General features: G+C 40.8%; 2 protein-coding genes across 6 annotated transcripts in view; one reads left to right on the top strand and one right to left on the bottom strand.

Moving 5' to 3' along the window:
- The window catches only part of CORO1A (coronin 1A), a 127,123-nt gene that overhangs the window by 65,463 nt on the left and 38,112 nt on the right, over nucleotides 1–23,548 (top strand). Inside the window, exon 2 of one of the 2 annotated variants that reach the window (XM_075830856.1) lies at nucleotides 6,361–6,423. The gene's annotated coding sequence lies outside the window, so the exon portion shown is untranslated. Of the gene's footprint in view, nucleotides 1–6,360; nucleotides 6,480–23,548 lie in introns of both variants that reach the window. The other variant, XM_075830855.1, reaches the window with a different exon arrangement.
- Nucleotides 133–23,548, bottom strand: part of LOC142656034 (sulfotransferase 1 family member D1-like) — a 46,407-nt gene continuing 22,991 nt past the window's right edge. For 2 of the 4 annotated variants that reach the window (XM_075830862.1, XM_075830861.1), the window contains exons 2-8: nucleotides 4,613–4,773; nucleotides 3,992–4,117; nucleotides 3,584–3,681; nucleotides 1,519–1,645; nucleotides 1,010–1,104; nucleotides 413–593; nucleotides 133–330 (exon numbers count right to left, since the gene is read on the bottom strand). In XM_075830862.1, coding sequence (XP_075686977.1) covers nucleotides 218–330; nucleotides 413–593; nucleotides 1,010–1,104; nucleotides 1,519–1,645; nucleotides 3,584–3,681; nucleotides 3,992–4,117; nucleotides 4,613–4,745 — 873 coding nt within the window. In that variant the 5' untranslated portion in view covers nucleotides 4,746–4,773 and the 3' untranslated portion in view covers nucleotides 133–217. Of the gene's footprint in view, nucleotides 331–412; nucleotides 594–1,009; nucleotides 1,105–1,518; nucleotides 1,646–3,583; nucleotides 3,682–3,991; nucleotides 4,118–4,612; nucleotides 5,483–23,548 lie in introns of those variants that run through there. The other 2 variants (XM_075830863.1, XM_075830860.1) reach the window with 2 other exon arrangements.

Genomic DNA, 23,548 nt, shown 5'->3' with positions numbered 1-23,548 from the left:
AGTCCCCTCCCCCATCCTGTGCCCCAGAGCTGGAAGCGATCTTTCCCTTTTACACACAGTTTAGCTTCCATTTAGCTCCCAAAAAGTGAAAAACGATTACTCTGCGGCTACGAGTCATGTAAAATCTGCAAATAAGAGAAGTGAAGCGGATGTCTTTTATTTTATGTGTAATGCGACCGAGACTGGGAGGAGGAGTTGGTTGTTGCAAGTCGTTGTCTCAGTCCTCGAAGCGGAAGATCAGGTCGGTGTCAGACATTTCCCTCTTATAATACTCATCAAGTAATTCATTTTGCGCCACTGTGAGTTGGTTCTTCCAGTCGCCGCAAATTCCTATGAAGACAGAAATACGGAGCTCAATGACCATAAATACCCCATTATATCAGGATCCATAGTCCCTGTTAGTACACAATACCTTTCCTCATGAAGGGGGAGATGGTATGGTCCATGACGGAGGAAGGGATGGTGCTGTAATTGGCCATGTGGTTTTCTTTCATGGTCTTGAACGTTGTGCGCTGGATGATCTTCTCCAGAACATCTTCAGGTAGATCCTTCCCTATGAACTTCATCACCTTCCTGATCTCACGTTCTTGGTCCTGTTCCAAGCGGATAGGAAAGTTTAGCAAGCCCGCAACCCTCTTACCTCCATTGGAACTTGTTACTAGTTAATGTGTAATTGTAGGGTGTGTTTGCGGTTTGTTAACAACAATTTCCAGACATACAAGACATTGATTCCAAGTTACAAATGTGAAATCGTCATCATCTTTTTGCAAATCGTCATCATCTTTTTATAGAAAACTCTGTCTTGCATAGATCTGGCAACACATTGAAATCAGTGTGAGGGGTGGAGCCACAGAGGGAGGTGGGGAGAGCAGAGACTATGCATTTCTATGAAGCCTGGGTGACTCTGTGACTAAATGATAGCTCAAAGACTCCTGATGTTGTTCACACTGGGATCTAATTCATGACAGGTTTATGAAGATAATTGGGATTATTAAATATCTTTTCCCACCTGTAACATGTCCTCATAGAAGAGGTAGAGGATGTCCTTCTGTTGTCTGATCTTCCACCAGCCCTTCACGTGATCACTCCATGACCCAAAGGCAACTAGGACAAGGATCAATGATGAGGTCAAAGTATGAGTGTGACCAGAACACAAACACAGAGGGAATTTGAGGGCATGATAAGAGTTGTAGTTTCACAACAGCTGGATGACCACAGGCTGCAGACAACTGGTTTAGTAACACAATAAAATTTCCATCTGTGTGTTTACTCATATCAGTCCCTTATAGGGTGTAACCATTATCATGATACCAGCCTGTTTTGGATCATGGGAGAAATATTGGGTTACCAGGTCACATACGAGCCGGTCTCATCATGATCTGGTCGATAGAACTTCTTCCAGTGGCTCCGGCACCGATGTACAGACATAACTTCAACATCAACTGGCGGCAAATATTCACATTTCGACATGGATTTCTGATTTTATATTGAAATGTTTAAAGGAAATATTATACGCACCTTTCCCTTCTATGAATGTCTGTAGATATTCCTCAAATGTCCCTGGATCTGGGTGCACAACGGCCATACGGTAGAAATGATAATATGACACCAATACATCCTTAACATTTCGGGCAATGTAAATGATCTGTAGGCGAGAGGACAATAGAAAGTTACTGAAATATTCTGCAGTGAAAAAAACAAAATGGCAAAACCAGACATATAATCTGGATCTACAGCAAGAGAAGTTCATGAAGAGTTATGGACCAGGACCTAGAGAAAGTTGTATAGCAAGAAAGATCGCCCTGTGGCGATAGTCACAGGATCACTGGTTATATAGCGGAAGCGTATGAGCAAGGTCTACGGTAAGATAGATGACTCATTATAGCAAGAGAGGTGGACCATGTACTACGGGAAGACAGATGGACCCGGTCAGGAAGCTTGAGGGAGAATCACCTGGAAACGTGAGATAGACCAAGCGCTACAGTATCCCATAGTCATCTGGTTATATTGTAACAGGGATAGTCACAGGACAAGAGAGAGAGAGAGATCTGGTTATATTACAGAGATGGAGCAGGCTCTTCAAGAAGATGGATATCAAGAGGGATGAGCCAGACTCCAAAAGTGCCCATACACAGACTGAACTTGGCCGAACCTGATGATTTTGGCAGGGTCGGAAAATGACCCAACGTGTTTGGAGTGCCCAACTTTTCCCTGACATCAGACAATCCTTTGTTCCAATGGGAGATATGAGAGGTGTCTAGTAGTGACCTATTCCCCTCTCCCCATTGCCCTAAAAATGCACACAAGGGCCAAGTGAGGATGTTTATGGGAAAGTCGAGAGAAATAAGTAACTTTCGGTGGACAATTATTTCATGAGAATGGCCATGTTCTAAAACTGATCGATCTGTTTAACTATTCCAATGTAGACCAGGCTCTGGAGAAAGCAAGATCAGGAAATTTGAAAGGAATTTATGCCTAGATTTGCAGCAAAGGAACTTCTCTTGGTTTTCCGACAGCGGTGACAATGTCCTACAGCATATGACATTCAGCAACACTCATAGATGTGGTTATATTGCAATAGTGATGGGTCAGTCTCGACAGATGGCAAGAGAGGTAAGCCAAGTTCTAAGGCAAGGGTCAGAGTGCAGAAAGTAACTCCACAGCAAGTCCGATGCATGTGGTTACATTGGAGATGGACAAGACTTTACAAGAAGACAGAAAGATTGACCAGACTGTTCCGAGAGACATGTTTATTGCAAAGAAAAGTTACCAGGTTTTACAGAAAGACAGATAGCAAGGGAGCCAGGCTCCAAAGAACAAAGATAGACCTGGATATATAGCCAGCCTGGGCAGAAAAAAGAGGAATTGTCAAGATTCAAACCCAGAAACTCCTGTGCCCAGGTAGCAGCTCTTCTTACTAAGGCATCTGAAATGCTGGACAGCTCCACTGCAGAATCCATTGTCCAGGTTGTCTTGATTCTTGCCTCTCTGGATTCCTTCCCTTGATTGGTTCCAGCCTTTTTGCTTGCTATTAAAATCTGGCCCTTACACTTCCTCCTTACCAGACTATTGAGCTCCCAGCCTGTAGTCTAGTTCCTTAATGCCTCATTCTTCTTACTCTTGCCACTTATCTGTGTACCGAACTTGGATTGTTTCTGGACCAGGTCTCTGCCTCAAGGCTACAATTTGTTGCTGCTTATCTGTGTACCGAACCTGGACTGGTACTTGACTAGTCTTGCTATTATCACCCCCCTGATCTTTTAAGCCACTGGACTCCGAATCTGCTACAGACCTTGACATTAATAGACCTTATCATATAGAATAGAGGGGGCAACAGGCTTTCCATAGTGAGGGTTAGACCAAGGTTTACAGCAAGAGATGAAGGCCAGGCAATACATCATGAAAGGTATATTAGGCTTTCAAGCAAAATACACTTGGAACGTGCAAGCGAGAACTTGCTATAAATCAAAACAGAGATGGATTCACACCAAAGTGGTGTAAACCAAGACTCCACATCAGAAACCAGACTACAGGTAGGAGATCAGCCATGACCTACAAAGAACTCACATCAGACTGCCAGTACCTTGCATTTCTTTTCCCAGAAGCTGCTTGGGAGGAGATGCGCGGGTAAATGGGATTTGATCAAGCGTGGAGACTCACTTGAGTTAAGGATCTCAGTGCCTGAGGGAGAGGTGACAAGGACTTCTGTATGAAAGAATTTGTTGGACAACATAAAACATGGACTTACTGAAGATACGTGGCCAGTGGTTCATCCATCGCAATGGAACATCCAACTTCGATTGGTTGGTGTAAGCTAAGCCATGGTGACTAATACACTACATCAACGACGGAACTTTGCTAATTGTGTCAAAGTAAATCTAAAGGAACATAAAACTAACTCAAGGCTTCGTATGGTAAGACAATCCAAAAAGTAGAATTATTCTTGAAACTCCATGAGACATTGTAAAGTAACCTTATCAGTATCACTTACATATGCGCATGCCAGGCACTGCATACTCCAGAAAGGGGACCCGTTCATATATGGCCCCGCGTTGGGTTTTCGCAACATCTCCATTATGTAGCATTAAATCCAAAACCTCGCTCATCCAAGTGGTACCTGTTAAGAAGCAATATGTATTAAACATGGACAACTGAAGCTCCTCACTATAAATCGACAATCGGTAACGAAAATTCTTACTTGGTGATATGGGAACTGAGCCACACGAGTTGCAATTTACTTCGGATAGCATGTAATTATATACAAAATAATTTTGATCCAATCAAAAGCTATTACAAATTAGTCATGTTTTGCGATTAGGATGTTCCTACTTCATTTCAGTGTAGGGGTGCAGTCCCCTTATGTTCAAATGCACAGGGACAGGACTATGGCAATAACACACACAAGCTTTACAGAGAAAGAAAGAAAAGGAAAAAGAAAGAGAGAAAGAGAAAAAGAAAGAAAGAGAAAAAGAAAGAAAGAGAAAAAGAGAGAAAGGAAAAGAAAGGGCATATGACCAGGGCATATAACCAGCATATGATCAGCCAAACCATGACGATCCTTTGGTATTTTACATATTTTATGCGCAGTGTTTATTGGAAAATGTAATCTCACCAGATTTCGGGTAGGTAGCTATCAGCAGGTCCTCTTCCCTGGCCTGGAAACGTTGCACATTCTCCCAGTTTTCGGCAAAGGGTCCCAGGATGGGCATCCCACTCACCAGTTTTATTGGTGGTCGATTAACCATGTCTGCAGATCTGGGAGCCTAGAAGACACTTGTGAACATAATTTTATAGGTTTCATCTCATACATTAGATTTTCTTATATTACACGAACCCGTTATACTCCCGTTACATTCAGAGCTGCATTCATAATTCTGCTGGTCACCACTGAATCTTTCAGCACTTTGCTGATCGACACATCCCTTCAGCTAAGACTTCATGCTGCACAGTTCTCTGGTGTCACAATCTGTGGGTATGTGGACCCACTGGGCCGCACCGCCGTAGCAGAGTAACAGCTGGCCAAACAACAGTGTACCACGTCAATATAAAGCCCAAGCACAAGGGTACCTGTAATAGTCCACTCAGTAGACACGGCTTAGGCACTGATGGGACCTTGGCGGCAGGTGATGCAAAATGTGGCGGTTGACACCAGAAACGGTGTAAGTCAGCAGGTGTAGTAGACGACACAACACGACTCCAACACTGGAGATGGCACAGGAACAAATACAGCACGGGATACAGGTAGCAAGGCACGGGAACACAGGGAACAGGATACGACTAAGGGACCATTTGCAAGACTAACATAGGAATACAAACAACGCTCAGGCAAGGAGTCAAAGGGCAGAGCCCCTTTTATAGTCCAGAGTGATTAGGGCTAATTTGTAACATTATTCATGTGTGTGCGCTGGCCATTTAAGGCCGGGCACAAGCGTGCGCGCGCACCCTACGGGACACTGCAGAGTGGAGTGGAAGTCAGTGCTGGCGTCTCCTGGGGAGGAGGTGCGGGCCAGCACTCACAGATCCATGGCCGCGGCCGTCGAGGGGGGAGTGAGAACGACAGTCCGCAGCCGTGGACGTTACATCAGGTACAGTGCCGGATGCAAACACTACATCTTTTACAATGCAACCACAGCAGAGCATATACAAACCCTGGGGTAGTGGAGCAATGAGGGGATGTCAAGCCCTGCAGTTTGAGAACGATCAGGAAAACAACAGAAGTGGGAATACAGCTCTGCATGTGACTAGAGCATAAGAAAAAAGTACAATTATTCCAGTGAAACCATACAAACAAATATATATATAGTTTCATATCCCCCCCTCCCCCTCCCCTTTAAGCTCACACCTTAGCATGAATGGCAAAGAAAAGGAGTCTAATGCAGGAAAATAACTCCCCCCATGTACTGCTGACTGCACTGGACTTTGCATTTCTTTAGGCATGGGTATTCTTAGGCAGTGCATTGGATTATCTTGATCTGTGTCCCTGAGCTGGATTACCTACATATGGACCAGACAGAACTAGCAGCATACAGATGTCAGTGCTCAGGAGGAGGAGCAGAATTTAAATTTAAGGGACACTAAACCAAACCAAGACCTTCTGCATAAACAGTCCAATAACACTTTGCAGAGAAAACAGAAAGTCCTGCACCTCCTGGTCCTGTTGACGTTTGGCTAGAACAATGAGGTAGGTGACCCCTCCAGCAAGCTGCCTCCCAGCCAGTGGCGAGAGTGCCCACGCCCCACTGCTTATTCCAAAGATATTGTTACACACCACGCTCTAGCACTGGATAGGAAGAAAGAGGGGAAGACAACATGGATGGCTACGGAGACACATAATGAACTTATTTCTTTTTTTCTCTTTAGGCTGCATTATGGGACAGAATAGGATGAAGGAAGGAAGACATTATGGGACGTCCGGCTACACACGTCAGCACCTATTATGTAACCGTGGCTTAGTGCGAATAGGGATGAAATACACGGTGGTAGGGATGGTCACCGACTGGCAGCCAAGAAAAAAAATACATAGAACCCACACATTGCAGACGAATGAAAGGGAAATCATTTTAGTTTCAGAGGGAGTTTAAGCGAATGTTTCTACCGGAGTTAATCCCATAAACTGCTGGAATAATCCAAGATCAAAGCCCTAATAATTACATGAAAAATGCAGCAGGACGTGAAAGAAACCGGGGGTATTATATGGGGCTCGGGAGGGGAAACTGCAGCTACACAATGACCGAACACGGACTGCAAACTCTGCTGCGTCATCCCAACCCGAGAGAGGCGGAAACAAAAAATCCACCGCTCCGCAAAATATAGAGAATACCATAAAGTGTCCTATATACATATACCAAACAGTAACTATAGCCAAATAATTCTCCCATTCATTCATACAGCCATAGGGGCAGTATTATAGTAGTTCTATTCTTGTATATAGGAGCAGTATTATAGTTGTTATATTCTTGTATATAGGGAGCAGTATTATAGTAGTTATATTCTTGTATATAGGGGCAGTATTATAGTAGTTATATTCTTGTATATAGGGGCAGTATTATAGTAGTTATATTCTTGTATATAGGGGGCAGTATTATAGTAGTTATATTCTTGTATATAGGGAGCAGTATTATAGTAGTTCTATTCTTGTATATAGGAGCAGTATTATAGTAGTTCTATTCTTGTATATAGGAGCAGTATTATAGTAGTTATATTCTTGTATATAGGGGCAGTATTATAGTAGTTATATTCTTGTATATAGGGGCAGTATTATAGTAGTTATATTCTTGTATATAGGAGCAGTATTATAGTAGTTATATTCTTGTATATAGGGGGCAGTATTATAGTAGTTATATTCTTGTATATAGGGGGCAGTATTATAGTAGTTATATTCTTGTATATAGGGGCAGTATTATAGTAGTTATATTCTTGTATATAGGGGCAGTATTATAGTAGTTCTATTCTTGTATATAGGAGCAGTATTATAGTAGTTATATTCTTGTATATAGGGGCAGTAATATAGTAGTTATATTCTTGTATATAGGGGCAGAATTATAGTAGTTATATTCTTGTATATAGGAGCAGTATTATAGTAGTTATATTCTTGTGTATATAGGGGCAGTATTATAGTAGATATATTCTTGTATATAGGGGCAGTATTATAGTAGTTCTATTCTTGTATATAGGGGGGGCAGTATTATAGTAGTTATATTCTTGTATATAGGGGGCAGTATTATTGTAGTTATATTCTTGTATATAGGGGGCAGTATTATAGTAGTTATATTATATACAGGGAGCAGTATTATAGTAGTTATATTCTTGTATATAGGAGCAGTATTATAGTAGTTATATTCTTGTATATAGGGGCAGTATTATAGTAGTTATATTCTTGTATATAGGAGCAGTATTATAGTAGTTATATTCTTGTATATAGGGGCAGTATTATAGTAGTTATATTCTTGTATATAGGGGCAGTATTATAGTAGTTATATTCTTGTATATAGGGAGCAGTATTATAGTAGTTATATTCTTGTATATAGGAGCAGTATTATAGTAGTTATATTCTTGTATATAGGAGCAGTATTATAGTAGTTATATTCTTGTATATAGGGAGCAGTATTATAGTAGTTATATTCTTGTATACAGGGGCAGTATTATAGTAGTTATATTCTTGTATATAGGGAGCAGTATTATAGTAGTTATATTCTTGTATATAGGGGCAGTATTATAGTAGTTATATTCTTGTATATAGGGGCAGTATTATAGTAGTTATATTCTTGTATATAGGGGCAGTATTATAGTAGTTATATTCTTGTATATAGGAGCAGTATTATAGTAGTTATATTCTTGTATATAGGGGGCAGTATTATAGTAGTTATATTCTTGTATATAGGGGCAGTATTATAGTAGTTATATTCTTGTATATAGGGGCAGTATTATAGTAGTTCTATTCTTGTATATAGGAGCAGTATTATAGTAGTTATATTCTTGTATATAGGGGGCAGTATTATAGTAGTTATATTCTTGTATATAGGGGGCAGTATTATAGTAGTTATATTCTTGTATATAGGGGCAGTATTATAGTAGTTATATTCTTGTATATAGGGGCAGTATTATAGTAGTTCTATTCTTGTATATAGGAGCAGTATTATAGTAGTTATATTCTTGTATATAGGGGCAGTATTATAGTAGTTATATTCTTGTATATAGGGGCAGTATTATAGTAGTTATATTCTTGTATATAGGAGCAGTATTATAGTAGTTATATTCTTGTATATAGGGGCAGTATTATAGTAGATATATTCTTGTATATAGGGGCAGTATTATAGTAGTTCTATTCTTGTATATAGGGGGGGCAGTATTATAGTAGTTATATTCTTGTATATAGGGGGCAGTATTATTGTAGTTATATTCTTGTATATAGGGGGCAGTATTATAGTAGTTATATTGTATACAGGGAGCAGTATTATAGTAGTTATATTCTTGTATATAGGAGCAGTATTATAGTAGTTCTATTCTTGTATATAGGGGCAGTATTATAGTAGTTATATTCTTGTATATAGGGGGCAGTATTATAGTAGTTATATTCTTGTATATAGGAGCAGTATTAGGGCATGACCACACATGGCGAAATTCCTCCGCAACTGTCCGCATCAATGCCGCACAGAATCTGCGTTGCAGATTCTGCAGCGGATCTGCACAAAATGTGCAGAAAATTGATGCGGACTGGCCGCTGCGGACTGCAGGAAAAGTGCTTCTCTTCTCCCTATTCAGTGCAGGATAGAGAGAAGGGACAGCACTTTCCCTAGTGAAAGTCAAAGAAATTCATACTTACCGCCCGTTGTCTTGGTGACGCGTCCCTCTTTCGGCATCCGGCCCGACCTCCCTGGATGACGCTCCAGTCCATGTGACCGCTGCAGCCTGTGCTTGGCCTGTGATTGGCTGCAGCCGTCACTTACACTGAAACGTCATCCTGGGAGGCCGGACTGGAGACAGACGCAGGGAGTTCTCGGTAAGTATGAACTTATATTTTTTTTTACAGATACATGTATATTGAGATCGGTAGTCACTGTCCCGGGTGCAGAAACAGTTACTGCCGATCGCGTAACTCTTTCAGCACCCTGGACAGTGACTATTTACAGACGTCTCCTAGCAACGCTCCCGTCATTACGGGAGCCCCATTGACTTCCTCAGTCTGGCTGTAGACCTAGAAATACATAGGTCCAGCCAGAATGAAGAAATGTCATGGTAGTAAAAACAATACGCTCCGCAGCACACATAAGATCTGCGGACTTCATTGCGGAATTTTGACTCTCCATTGAAGTCAATGGAGAAATTCCGCCATGAGTCCGCAACCAGTCCGCCACTGCTCCGCAACAGACAGAGCATGCTGCGGACACCAAATTCCGCTCCGCAGCCTATGCTCCGCAGCGGAATTGTACGCATCGTGTAAACGAACACTGCTAAATTAAAGTGAAAGTCAATGGAGAAACGGCTCCGCTGCGGATTAACGCTGCGGAGTGTCCGCAGCGGAATTTAAGTGAAATTCCGCTATGTGTGAACCCGCCCTTATAGTAGTTATAGTCTTGTATATAGGGGCAGTATTATAGTAGTTATATTCTTGTATATAGGGGCAGTATTATAGTAGTTATATTCTTGTATATAGGGAGCAGTATTATAGTAGTTATATTCTTGTATATAGGGGCAGTATTATAGTAGTTATATTCTTGTATATAGGGGCAGTATTATAGTCGTTCTATTCTTGTATATAGGAGCAGTATTATAGTAGTTATATTCTTGTATATAGGGGCAGTAATATAGTAGTTATATTCTTGTATATAGGGGCAGAATTATAGTAGTTATATTCTTGTATATAGGAGCAGTATTATAGTAGTTATATTCTTGTATATAGGGGCAGTATTATAGTAGATATATTCTTGTATATAGGGGGGGCAGTATTATAGTAGTTATATTCTTGTATATAGGGGGCAGTATTATTGTAGTTATATTCTTGTATATAGGGGGCAGTATTATAGTAGTTATATTATATACAGGGAGCAGTATTATAGTAGATATATTCTTGTATATAGGAGCAGTATTATAGTAGTTATATTCTTGGATATAGGGGCAGTATTATAGTAGTTATATTCTTGTATATAGGAGCAGTATTATAGTAGTTATATTCTTGTATATAGGGGCAGTATTATAGTAGTTATATTCTTGTATATAGGGGCAGTATTATAGTAGTTATATTCTTGTATATAGGGAGCAGTATTATAGTAGTTATATTCTTGTATATAGGAGCAGTATTATAGTAGTTATATTCTTGTATATAGGAGCAGTATTATAGTAGTTATATTCTTGTATATAGGGAGCAGTATTATAGTAGTTATATTCTTGTATACAGGGGCAGTATTATAGTAGTTATATTCTTGTATATAGGGAGCAGTATTATAGTAGTTATATTCTTGTATATAGGGGCAGTATTATAGTAGTTATATTCTTGTATATAGGGGCAGTATTATAGTAGTTATATTCTTGTATATAGGGGCAGTATTATAGTAGTTATATTCTTGTATATAGGAGCAGTATTATAGTAGTTATATTCTTGTATATAGGGGGCAGTATTATAGTAGTTATATTCTTGTATATAGGGGGCAGTATTATAGTAGTTATATTCTTGTATATAGGGGCAGTATTAGGGCATGACCACACATGGCGGAATTCCTCCGCAACTGTCCGCATCGATGCCGCACAGAATCTGCGTTGCAGATTCTGCAGCGGATCTGCACAAAATGTGCAGTACATTGATGCGGACTAGCTGCTGCAGACTGCGGGAAAAGTGCTTCCCTTCTCCCTATCAGTGCAGGATAGAGAGAAGGGACAGCACTTTCCCTAGTGAAAGGAAACGATTTTCATACTTACCGGCCGTTGTCTTGGTGACGCGTCCCTCTTTCGGCATCCAGCCCGACCTCCCTGGATGACGCGCCAGTCCATGTGACCGCTGCAGCCTGTGCTTTGCCTGTGATTGGCTGCAGCCGTCACTTACACTGAAACGTCATCCTGGGAGGCCGGACTGGAGACAGACGCAGGGAGTTCTCGGTAAGTATGAACTTATATGTTTTTTTACAGATACATGTATATTGGGATCGGTAGTCACTGTCCCGGGTGCAGAAACAGTTACTGCCGATCGCTTAACTCTTTCAGCACCCTGGACAGTGACTATTTACTGACGTCTCCTAGCAACGCTCCCGTCATTACGGGAGCCCCATTGACTTCCTCAGTCTGGCTGTAGACCTAGAAATACATAGGTCCAGCCAGAATGAAGAAATGTCAAGTTAAAAAAGCAAGACGCATCCGCAGCACACATGACATGTGCATGACAGCTGCGGACTTCATTGCGGAACTTTGAATCTCCATTGAAGTCAATGGAGAAATTCCGCCATGAGTCCGCCACTGCTCCGCAACAGACAGAGCATGCTGCGGACACCAAATTCCGCTCCGCAGCCTATGCTCCGCAGCGGAATTGTACGCATCGTGTAAACGAACACTGCTAATTTAAAGTGAAAGTCAATGGAGAAACGGCTCCGCTGCGGATTAACGCTGCGGAGTGTCCGCAGCGGAATTTAAGTGGAATTCCGCCATGTGTGAACCCGCCCTTATAGTAGTTCTATTCTTGTATATAGGAGCAGTATTATAGTAGTTATATTCTTGTATATAGGGGCAGTATTATAGTAGTTATATTCTTGTATATAGGGGCAGTATTATAGTAGTTATATTCTTGTATATAGGAGCAGTATTATAGTAGTTATATTCTTGTATATAGGGGCAGTATTATAGTAGATATATTCTTGTATATAGGGGCAGTATTATAGTAGTTCTATTCTTGTATATAGGGGGGGCAGTATTATAGTAGTTATATTCTTGTATATAGGGGGCAGTATTATTGTAGTTATATTCTTGTATATAGGGGGCAGTATTATAGTAGTTATATTGTATACAGGGAGCAGTATTATAGTAGTTATATTCTTGTATATAGGAGCAGTATTATAGTAGTTATATTCTTGTATATAGGGGCAGTATTATAGTAGTTATATTCTTGTATATAGGAGCAGTATTATAGTAGTTATATTCTTGTATATAGGGGCAGTATTATAGTAGTTATATTCTTGTATATAGGGGGCAGTATTATAGTAGTTATATTCTTGTATATAGGAGCAGTATTATAGTAGTTATAGTCTTGTATATAGGGGCAGTATTATAGTAGTTATATTCTTGTATATAGGGGCAGTATTATAGTAGTTATATTCTTGTATAGAGGGGGCAGTATTATAGTAGTTATATTCTTGTATATAGGGGCAGTATTATAGTAGTTATATTCTTGTATATAGGGGCAGTATTATAGTAGTTATATTCTTGTATATAGGAGGCAGTATTATAGTAGTTATATTCTTGTATATAGGGGCAGTATTATAGTAGTTATATTCTTGTATATAGGGGCAGTATTATAGTAGTTATATTCTTGTATATAGGGAGCAGTATTATAGTGGTTATATTCTTGTATATAGGGAGCAGTATTATAGTAGTTATATTCTTGTATATAGGAGCAGTATTATAGTAGTTATATTCTTGTATATAGGGGCAGTATTATAGTAGTTATATTCTTGTATATAGGGGCAGAATTATAGTAGTTATATTCTTGTATATAGGAGCAGTATTATAGTAGTTATATTCTTGTATATAGGGGCAGTATTATAGTAGATATATTCTTGTATATAGGGGCAGTATTATAGTAGTTCTATTCTTGTATATAGGGGGGCAGTATTATATTAGTTATATTCTTGTATATAGGGGGCAGTATTATTGTAGTTATATTCTTGTATATAGGGGCAGTATTATAGTAGTTATATTATATACAGGGAGCAGTATTATAGTAGTTATATTCTTGTATATAGGAGCAGTATTATAGTAGTTATATTCTTGTATATAGGGGCAGTATTATAGTAGTTATATTCTTGTATATAGGAGCAGTATTATAGTAGTTATATTCTTGTATATAGGGGCAGTATTATAGTAGTTATATTCTTGTATATAGGGGGCAGTATTATAGTAGTTATATTCTTGTATATAGGGAGCAGTATTATAGTAGTTATATTCTTGTATATAGGAGCAGTATTAGGGTATGTTCACACGGCCTATTTACGGACGTAAATCGGGCGTTTTTGCCCCGAATTACGCCCGAAAATAGCGCCTCAATAGCGCTGACAAACATCTGCCCATTGAAAGCAATGGGCAGACGTTTGTCTGTTCACACGAGGCGTATATTTACGCGCCGCTGTCAAATGACGGCGCGTAAATAGACGCCCGCGTCAAAGAAGTGACCTGTCACTTCTTTGGCCGTAATTGGAGCCGCTATTCATTGACTCCAATGAATAGCAGCGCTAATTACGGCCGTAATTGACGCGGCGTTCAAGCGCCTGCACATGCCGGTACGGCTGAATTTACGGGGATGTTTTCAGGCTGAAACATCCCCGTAATTTCAGCCGTTACGGACCCCCGCCGTGTGAACATACCCTTATAGTAGTTATATTCTTGTATATAGGAGCAGTATTATAGTAGTTATATTCTTGTATATAGGGAGCAGTATTATAGTAGTTATATTCTTGTATACAGGGGCAGTATTATAGTAGTTATATTCTTGTATATAGGGAGCAGTATTATAGTAGTTATATTCTTGTATATAGGGGCAGTATTATAGTAGTTATATTCTTGTATATAGGGGCAGTATTATAGTAGTTATATTCTTGTATATAGGGGCAGTATTATAGTAGTTATATTCTTGTATATAGGAGCAGTATTATAGTAGTTATATTCTTGTATATAGGGGGCAGTATTATAGTAGTTATATTCTTGTATATAGGGGGCAGTATTAGGGCATGACCACACATGGCGGAATTCCTCCGCAACTGTCCGCATCGATGCCGCACAGAATCTGCGTTGCAGATTCTGCAGCGGATCTGCACAAAATGTGCAGTACATTGATGCGGACTAGCTGCTGCAGACTGCGGGAAAAGTGCTTCTCTTCTCCCTATCAGTGCAGGATAGAGAGAAGGGACAGCACTTTCCCTAGTGAAAGGAAACGATTTTCATACTTACCGGCCGTTGTCTTGGTGACGCGTCCCTCTTTCGGCATCCAGCCCGACCTCCCTGGATGACGCGCCAGTCCATGTGACCGCTGCAGCCTGTGCTTTGCCTGTGATTGGCTGCAGCCGTCACTTACACTGAAACGTCATCCTGGGAGGCCGGACTGGAGACAGACGCAGGGAGTTCTCGGTAAGTATGAACTTATATGTTTTTTTACAGATACATGTATATTGAGATCGGTAGTCACTGTCCCGGGTGCAGAAACAGTTACTGCCGATCGCTTAACTCTTTCAGCACCCTGGACAGTGACTATTTACAGACGTCTCCTAGCAACGCTCCCGTCATTACGGGAGCCCCATTGACTTCCTCAGTCTGGCTGTAGACCTAGAAATACATAGGTCCAGCCAGAATGAAGAAATGTCAAGTTAAAAAAGCAAGACGTATCCGCAGCACACATGACATGTGCATGACAGCTGCGGACTTCATTGCGGAACTTTGAATCTCCATTGAAGTCAATGGAGAAATTCCGCCATGAGTCCGCCACTGCTCCGCAACAGACAGAGCATGCTGCGGACACCAAATTCCGCTCCGCAGCCTATGCTCCGCAGCGGAATTGTACGCATCGTGTAAACGAACACTGCTAAATTAAAGTGAAAGTCAATGGAGAAACGGCTCCGCTGCGGATTAACGCTGCGGAGTGTCCGCAGCGGAATTTAAGTGAAATTCCGCTATGTGTGAACCCGCCCTTATAGTAGTTATATTCTTGTATATAGGGGCAGTATTATAGTAGTTATATTCTTGTATATAGGGGCAGTATTATAGTAGTTCTATTCTTGTATATAGGAGCAGTATTATAGTAGTTATATTCTTGTATATAGGGGCAGTATTATAGTAGTTATATTCTTGTATATAGGGGCAGTATTATAGTAGTTATATTCTTGTATATAGGAGCAGTATTATAGTAGTTATATTCTTGTATATAGGGGCAGTATTATAGTAGATATATTCTTGTATATAGGGGCAGTATTATAGTAGTTCTATTCTTGTATATAGGGGGGGCAGTATTATAGTAGTTATATTCTTGTATATAGGGGGCAGTATTATTGTAGTTATATTCTTGTATATAGGGGGCAGTATTATAGTAGTTATATTGTATACAGGGAGCAGTATTATAGTAGTTATATTCTTGTATATAGGAGCAGTATTATAGAGTTCTATTCTTGTATATAGGGGCAGTATTATAGTAGTTATATTCTTGTATATAGGAGCAGTATTATAGTAGTTATATTCTTGTATATAGGGGCAGTATTATAGTAGTTATATTCTTGTATATAGGGGGCAGTATTATAGTAGTTATATTCTTGTATATAGAGGGCAGTATTATAGTAGTTATATTCTTGTATATAGGAGCAGTATTATAGTAGTTATAGTCTTGTATATAGGGGCAGTATTATAGTAGTTATATTCTTGTATATAGGGGCAGTATTATAGTAGTTATATTCTTGTATATAGGGGCAGTATTATAGTAGTTATATTCTTGTATATAGGGGCAGTATTATAGTAGTTATATTCTTGTATATAGGGGCAGTATTATAGTAGTTATATTCTTGTATATAGGAGGCAGTAATATAGTAGTTATATTCTTGTATATAGGGGCAGTATTATAGTAGTTATATTCTTGTATATAGGGGCAGTATTATAGTAGTTATATTCTTGTATATAGGGAGCAGTATTATAGTGGTTATATTCTTGTATATTGGGAGCAGTATTATAGTAGTTATATTCTTGTATATAGGAGCAGTATTATAGTAGTTATATTCTTGTATATAGGGGCAGTATTATAGTAGTTATATTCTTGTATATAGGGGCAGTATTATAGTAGTTATATTCTTGTATATAGGGGGCAGTATTATAGTAGTTATATTCTTGTATATAGGGGCAGTATTATAGTAGTTATATTCTTGTATATAGGGGCAGTATTATAGTAATTATATTCTTGTATATAGGGGTCAGTATTATAGTCGTTATATTCTTGTATATAGGGGGCAGTATTATAGTAGTTATATTCTTGTATATAGGAGCAGTATTATAGTAGTTATATTCTTGTATATAGGGGGCAGTATTATAGTAGTTATATTCTTGTATATAGGAAGCAGTATTATAGTAGTTATATTCTTGTATATAGGGGTAGTATTATAGTAGTTATATTCTTGTATATAGGAGGCAGTATTATAGTAGTTATATTCTTGCATATAGGGGCAGTATTATAGTAGTTATATCTTGTATATAGGAGGCAGTATTATAGTAGTTATATTCTTGTATATAGGAGGCAGTATTATAGTAGTTATATTCTTGTATATAGGGGGCAGCATTATAGTAGTTATATTTCTTGTATATAGGGGGCAGTATTATAGTAGTTATATTCTTGTATATAGAGGCAGTATTATAGTAGTTATATTCTTGTATATAGGGGGCAGTATTATAGTAGTTATATTCTTGTATATAGGGGGCAGTATTATAGTAGTTATTTTCCTTTATATAGGGGGCAGTATTATAGTAGTTATATTCTTGTATATAGGGGCAGTATTATAGTAGTTATATTCTTGTATATAGAGGGCAGTATTATAGTAGTTATATTCTTGTATATAGGAGCAGTATTATAGTAGTTATAGTCTTGTATATAGGGGCAGTATTATAGTAGTTATATTCTTGTATATAGGGGCAGTATTATAGTAGTTATATTCTTGTATATAGGGGCAGTATTATAGTAGTTATATTCTTGTATATAGGGAGCAGTATTATAGTAGTTATATTCTTGTATATAGGGGCAGTATTATAGTAGTTATATTCTTGTATATAGGGGGCAGTATTATAGTAGTTATATTCTTGTATATAGGGGGCAGTATTATAGTAGTTATATTCTTGTATATAGGGGCAGTATTATAGTAGTTATATTACTGTATATAGGAGCAGTATTCTAGTAGTTATATTCTTGTATATAGGAGCAGTATTACAGTAGATATATTCTTGTATTTAGGGGGCAGTATTATAGTAGTTATATTCTTGTATATAGGGGGCAGTATTATAGTAGTTATATTCTTGTATATAGGGGGCAGTATTATAGTAGTTATATTCTTGTATATAGGGGCAGTATTATAGTAGTTATATTCTTGTCCATAGGAGAGGATAGACGTGTGCTTGTGAGCTCCCTGTTAGGACTATGCATGGCTTCTGACCCAGGTGGAGGGGAGGGGTCCTGGGCTGATGATCCTGGGAAAGCCCAGAGTCTGGAGTTTGACCTGCAGCATGGAGATGGTGGAGGTGAAGATCTGGAAATGGTGGCTGGTGAGTCAACTGAATCTCATGATGTTGGTGAATTGTGCACAAAAATGACAAAGAAAAATATCTTTAAAATGGAAATGCAAGTTCGCAAATTGAGAACTGAAATTAACCAAGAGACTGATCCAAAGGCAAAGCTGATGAAATGTGAGTGTCTTGATGTTTGTACACGTGAGCTGGTGATATTGAAGGAGAGATTGCAGAAAGACTCATGCACAGTGCCCAAAATAAAGAACCGGGCAATGGAGAATAAAAGGGAGACTAGAGCCCAAACTGTGAAGAGAAAAAATATCATTGCAAAAAAAGACACTGACTATAATATTGTGGCACAGGGAAACCCTGGAAGATATGAGTGTGCAGTGGCTGGAGGATCACATCTCTCATCATGTGTGGGGTCTGTGCAATCAGTGAACAAAAATGCTGCTAAAGCTGCAGAGAAATGTGTGCCAGCTGACGAGGGGTTAACTGCAGTAGACTCTATGTGCAGTACTGATGAAGTAAATGCGAGTGGCACTCCTGGGAGTGAGCAAGAAAGTGCCTCATATACTGACATTATAAGTGAGACCTCGCTCACCGCGGTGATTGACAGTCTGATATCTGATGAACCAGCGGCACAGGCTGAGGCGGACATTGCAGACCCTGTGCTGGAGGTTCAGCCGTCCGCAGTGTCAGTGAATGGAGTGCAGGTTACACAGCGATCAGGAGCAGACACAGGAGGATCTGCAGTACAATCAGCTGAGGAGAGGTCCAGTCCTGACCCACCTGCTGACAGACCTCAGTACAGGAGACTGTTCTCCAGCGTCACAAGACCGACTAACCCCACACCTCAGAGGAGGAACGCGGTCAGAATCAGGTACTCAGGACCAGAGGAAAACATCCCTTCCAGACTCTACATTGGGAAAGTTTTGTTGAAGGAGTTTATGAAGTTTAAAGCTTCTGAGGTGTTCGCTCTGATCCACGTTCCCTCCAGCAGGAATTATGACATCAGTTTCAAGCTGCAATATAGTCTAGACTTGTTCTGGAGTATTTATAACGATACAAAGGAGCACGCGATGTGGGAGCATCTACATGTCATCCAGCTGACTAAACCCCAGGTAGTCACCGCCACCGTCCTGTTCCAGTCTGAGGTGGTGGCTCTGGCAGATTTGCAGCACTGGTTGAGCAGATATTGTGAGGTGAAGAGACTGCCAACAAAGATCTATGATGAGGAGGAGATCTGGAATGGAGGATATTCTGTCAAGATCCAGCTGGTTCAGGAGAATGGAGTGACCAGACATCTGCCGCACTCCTTCTACCTGGGCTCGGAGAGAGGCATATGTTACTACCCTGGTCAACCGCGACGGTGCCATAGATGTGGGGGCAGACACCTGGCGTTCAACTGTTCCCGTATTAAGTGCTCACTATGTGGTCAGTTTGGGCATGTGAAGGACGAGTGTACAGGACCTGTCATCTGTAACCTGTGCTTAGGACCTGGACATACATTCCGGGAGTGTCCACATGCAGAACATAATAAAGAGGAGACCTTTAAAGAAGCCATGGAGGAAGAGCAGGAGGATGTCTCCATATGTGTAGATACAACCCCAGAACCTGGAAGCCCCAGCGATGATGTAAGCCGAAGTACCAGAGACCCTGCTCCAGGGACGAATGTCCCATCTGTGGATGCTGCAGAAGTGTCACCAGCCACTGAAAATAGAGGTCATGCTAAAAGTAAAATATCCAGTCACTCTGTCACCAAAACATCTAAAAATCTGCCCAACACCATTAAGGAACCAGCTGATCCAGCTGCAGCGACCAGTAAGGAACCAGCTGATCCAGCTGCAGCGACCAGTAAAAAACCAGCTGATCTAGTCGCAGCGACCAGTAAAGAACCAGCTGATCCAGCCGCAGCGACTAGTATGGATGAGGAGGGATTTCAGACGGTTAAAAGGAGAAGTAAAACAGATGATTCTTCGAGGAAAAAAATCACTGCTGCAAAGAAATCACCGGAGTCTCCAGTGCTGGCGATAACGGGGGGACGTTACTGTGCGCTGGGAGAAGATGACCAGGAAGAAGAAGCAGAGATGGAGCAAGTCTCCTCACGCAACCCAGACGACGAACCTCAGGATGAAGACTCTGACCCCCCAATGTCCACCAAAAGATGGGGTGTAACGGGACATAGCAGTGGAAGAAGGAAAAAAAGTAGGAAAGATCTGTAACCAGGATGATGCTGAAAATCACCTCCATCAATGTGAACAGTGTGAAGAATAGGAGCAGGCGGCAGGCGATATTCCAGCGTCTGTCTGACGACAAATCTGACATCATCTTTATACAAGAGACTTATCTGAAGAGCAATGCTCAGGTGTACGCAGCCAAGAGAGACTGGAGACACGGACCATCATTCTGGTCCTTTGGACTGGAACGAAATGATGGCGTAGGAATTCTATTTAATAATATGGATGTACAAGTGGAGAAAGTCCTGGAGCTCTGCTCCGGGCCGCTGCCTGATGCTGGACTTTACCCTGGACACTGTACATTATAGAGTCATTAATATCTATGCCCAGCAAACCAGGAAAGAGAGGAGGGAATTATTCCAAAATATTAAGCCCTATTGTTTTACTTCTAAGGTCTTTATTTTGAGTGGTGACTTCAATAGTGTCTCCAGTAATGTGGATCGTTCCAGTAGTCACAAAAGATTGAGATATGATGAAAATTTTCTCAATAGTCTAGTCCAGCAGGCTCATTTAGTGGACCCCTATGGTCTACATTGTAGTCGTAAAGCCTACACTTATCATAAGGGAGGTCATGCAAGCAGAATAGACCGTGTGTACATTAAGAAAGAATTGAAGTGTTCTCAGTATAGGATAAGTCCTATAGAGTTCTCCGACCATTGTATGGTGAGTGTAACGCTGGATCTGGACGATGCTGTGGTCTATGGTAAGGGCTACTGGAAGGTAAATAGCTCTGCGCTCCAGGATCCACAGTTTAAAGAGTCCTTTATCACATTTTATAACGACCGGAGAACTACCCAGTGTATGTGCGATGATACAGCGGAGTGGTGGGAGGACATGAAAAGAGACATCAAGCAGTTTATTATAAGAGCTGCAAAGAGACGGAGTAATATGGAGTATATGAGGTATTCTGCCCTGAGACTGCTACTGAGCCGTCTATATAGTAAGATGAATAGTGGAGAGCAGGTAGACGGAGAGAGCGTCCGCCAGATAAAGCAGAAGATGAGACAGCTGCAGTATGATCGCCTCAAGTCCCTGAAGGCAGAAGGCCAGTTTGATAGTTGGGGGGTTCATACCCCAGATCCCTTTATTGCCTGTAAGAACCGGGTTAGTAAGAAACGTCTGGTGAGTCTATTAGATGAGAACGGGATGGAGCAATCAGAACAAAAAAAACTTCATAAAATCATTGGAAATTATTATGGAAAACTGTTTGAAGGGAGTCAGATTAGAGATGGCGACATAAAGGCCTATCTGAAGAGTGTGACCCTGCCAAAATTAGATCCAGCGCAGGCAGATGGCATGGCTGACCCTATATCTGAGGAGGAGGTAAAGAGGAGCATCGACTCCTTAAAAACCAAGAAGAGTCCTGGTCTGGACGGCCTGACCAGCGAGTTTTATAAGGAGTTCAGGGATTTATTGGCCCCTGACCTGGTGCAGGTATATAATGATTGCCTCTCTGCTGGGAAACTTTTACAATCGCAGTATAAATCTGTTCTAGTTCTCCTAGCAAAGAAGGGAAATCAGAAAGATTTAAAAAATTGGCGTCCATTGTCCCTGCTGAACACGGATTATAAAATCCTGGCCAAGATCTTGTATTACAGGCTGAGTGAGGTGGCGGATGATCTCATCATCCCTAATCAGACGTGTGGTGTGAAAGGCCGGACTATAGAGGACTCCTTGCTGCTGATGAGAGAATCCATGACTTATATTAAGCAGCATGAGGTGGGGACATATATAGTAGGCTTAGACCAGAGTAAGGCCTTTGATAGAGTCCATCATGACTACCTGTATCAGGTGTTGTTGGAGTACGGCCTTCCTGCGCAGTTTGTACAATGGCTGCAGGTTCTGTATAAGGAGGCAGTTAGCCGGCCTCTGATTAATGGTCACTTGGCAGACGCCTTCAGTATAAAGTCGGGTGTGCGGCAAGGCTGCCCTCTCAGCCCATTATTATATGTGTTTAGTCTGGATCCATTTTTAAGGAAATTGCAGGACAATAAAAAGTTTATGGGGTTGAAATGTCATTTGCAGAATAAAGTAGAGGAGATAAAGTTCTGCGCCTATGCGGATGACGTGACGGTCATGTTGTCTTCTGCTGGTGACTGTGCAGCTCTACAGCAAGAGATAGCCAGGTTTTCCCAGGTGTCTAATTCTGCTGTGAATATGGAGAAGAGCGAGGCCTTGTGGTTGGGAAGTGACAGCGATGTCTTCTCGGTGCCCTTCAGAACAGTTCAGGAGAAGATAAAGATTTTGGGGGTTGTGTTTGGAGCTGTGGATGAAGGGAAGGTGAACTGGGAGGAGAAGTTAGCGCTGTGTGAGCAGAAGGTGCTGAGCTGGAAGCACTGGCGGCTGACGTATCAGGAGAAGGTCCGCCTGTTGAAGAGCTTCCTCCTCCCGCTCTTCCTATATATCAGTGTGGTGTTTCCAGTACCGGATACTTTACTTCCCAGACTGACAAACGTTTTCTTCCGCTTCTTGTGGGGTAACAGGGTCAATGTAGTCAGGAGGAACATTGTCTATCTCCCTCATAAGGAAGGTGGTCTCTCCATGCCCTGCCCGGAGCTCTTCTTTAGTCTTATGTTTCTGATGAAGAATTTTTTATTTTGTAAGAATGCTGAGGTGAAGCCATGGGGCAGTTTGTTTAAAAGTCAGATCCAGCAGTTTGTGTCTGTGTGGTCAATAGGTGACCCCATAAAGAGGATCTCAGGGCGCATTAAGAATAACGTGTCTTGGTATGGAGTCAATATAATCAGGAAGATCATTAAATGGAAGATCTTATATGATGATGTCAAGTTACTCCATAGGAAGGAGTTGTACAAGAAGCTCCTTAGATGTCAGTTCACTGTCCATATACAATTGAGGGAAGCCCCGAGCCTTGATATAAGACAGGCTGCAAAAATCCTGGATGACTCTAGAGTTCCTCCGCACATGAGGGACGTGGCATGGTTAGGATTCCATGGCAAAATGTATGTTAGAGTCAACCTTAAGTGTAGATTCATGTTGGACAGATTCTGTCCTAGAGAAGAGTGTCCCCAGATACTAGAGACCATGGAACATCTACTGCTAGAGTGTCCTTTCAGTATACAATTATGGGAAGCTGTGTCCCTGTCCCTGCAGTTACCACATCTAGTGGGACAGCCATACTCTCAGCTACTGTATGGAGACTTCCAGCCTGAACTTAGTGTATATGATAGAAGTTCATTATATGTCATAAATGTGGTGACCCTGTATCATCTGTGGTGTGCGCGATGCAGCCTGGTCATCAATAAAGAAGAACTCTCCTGTAATACTGTCAGGCAGAATATCTTGGAAAGTCTTAAGACTGTGTATAGGAAAGATATGGAAAATAATTTGAATTTATACTGGAGGAATAT

This window comes from Rhinoderma darwinii, chromosome 6, assembly GCF_050947455.1.
Source record: "Rhinoderma darwinii isolate aRhiDar2 chromosome 6, aRhiDar2.hap1, whole genome shotgun sequence".
Classification (NCBI taxonomy): Eukaryota; Metazoa; Chordata; class Amphibia; order Anura; family Rhinodermatidae; genus Rhinoderma; species Rhinoderma darwinii.
This window is presented reverse-complemented; position numbering and strand designations above follow the sequence as displayed.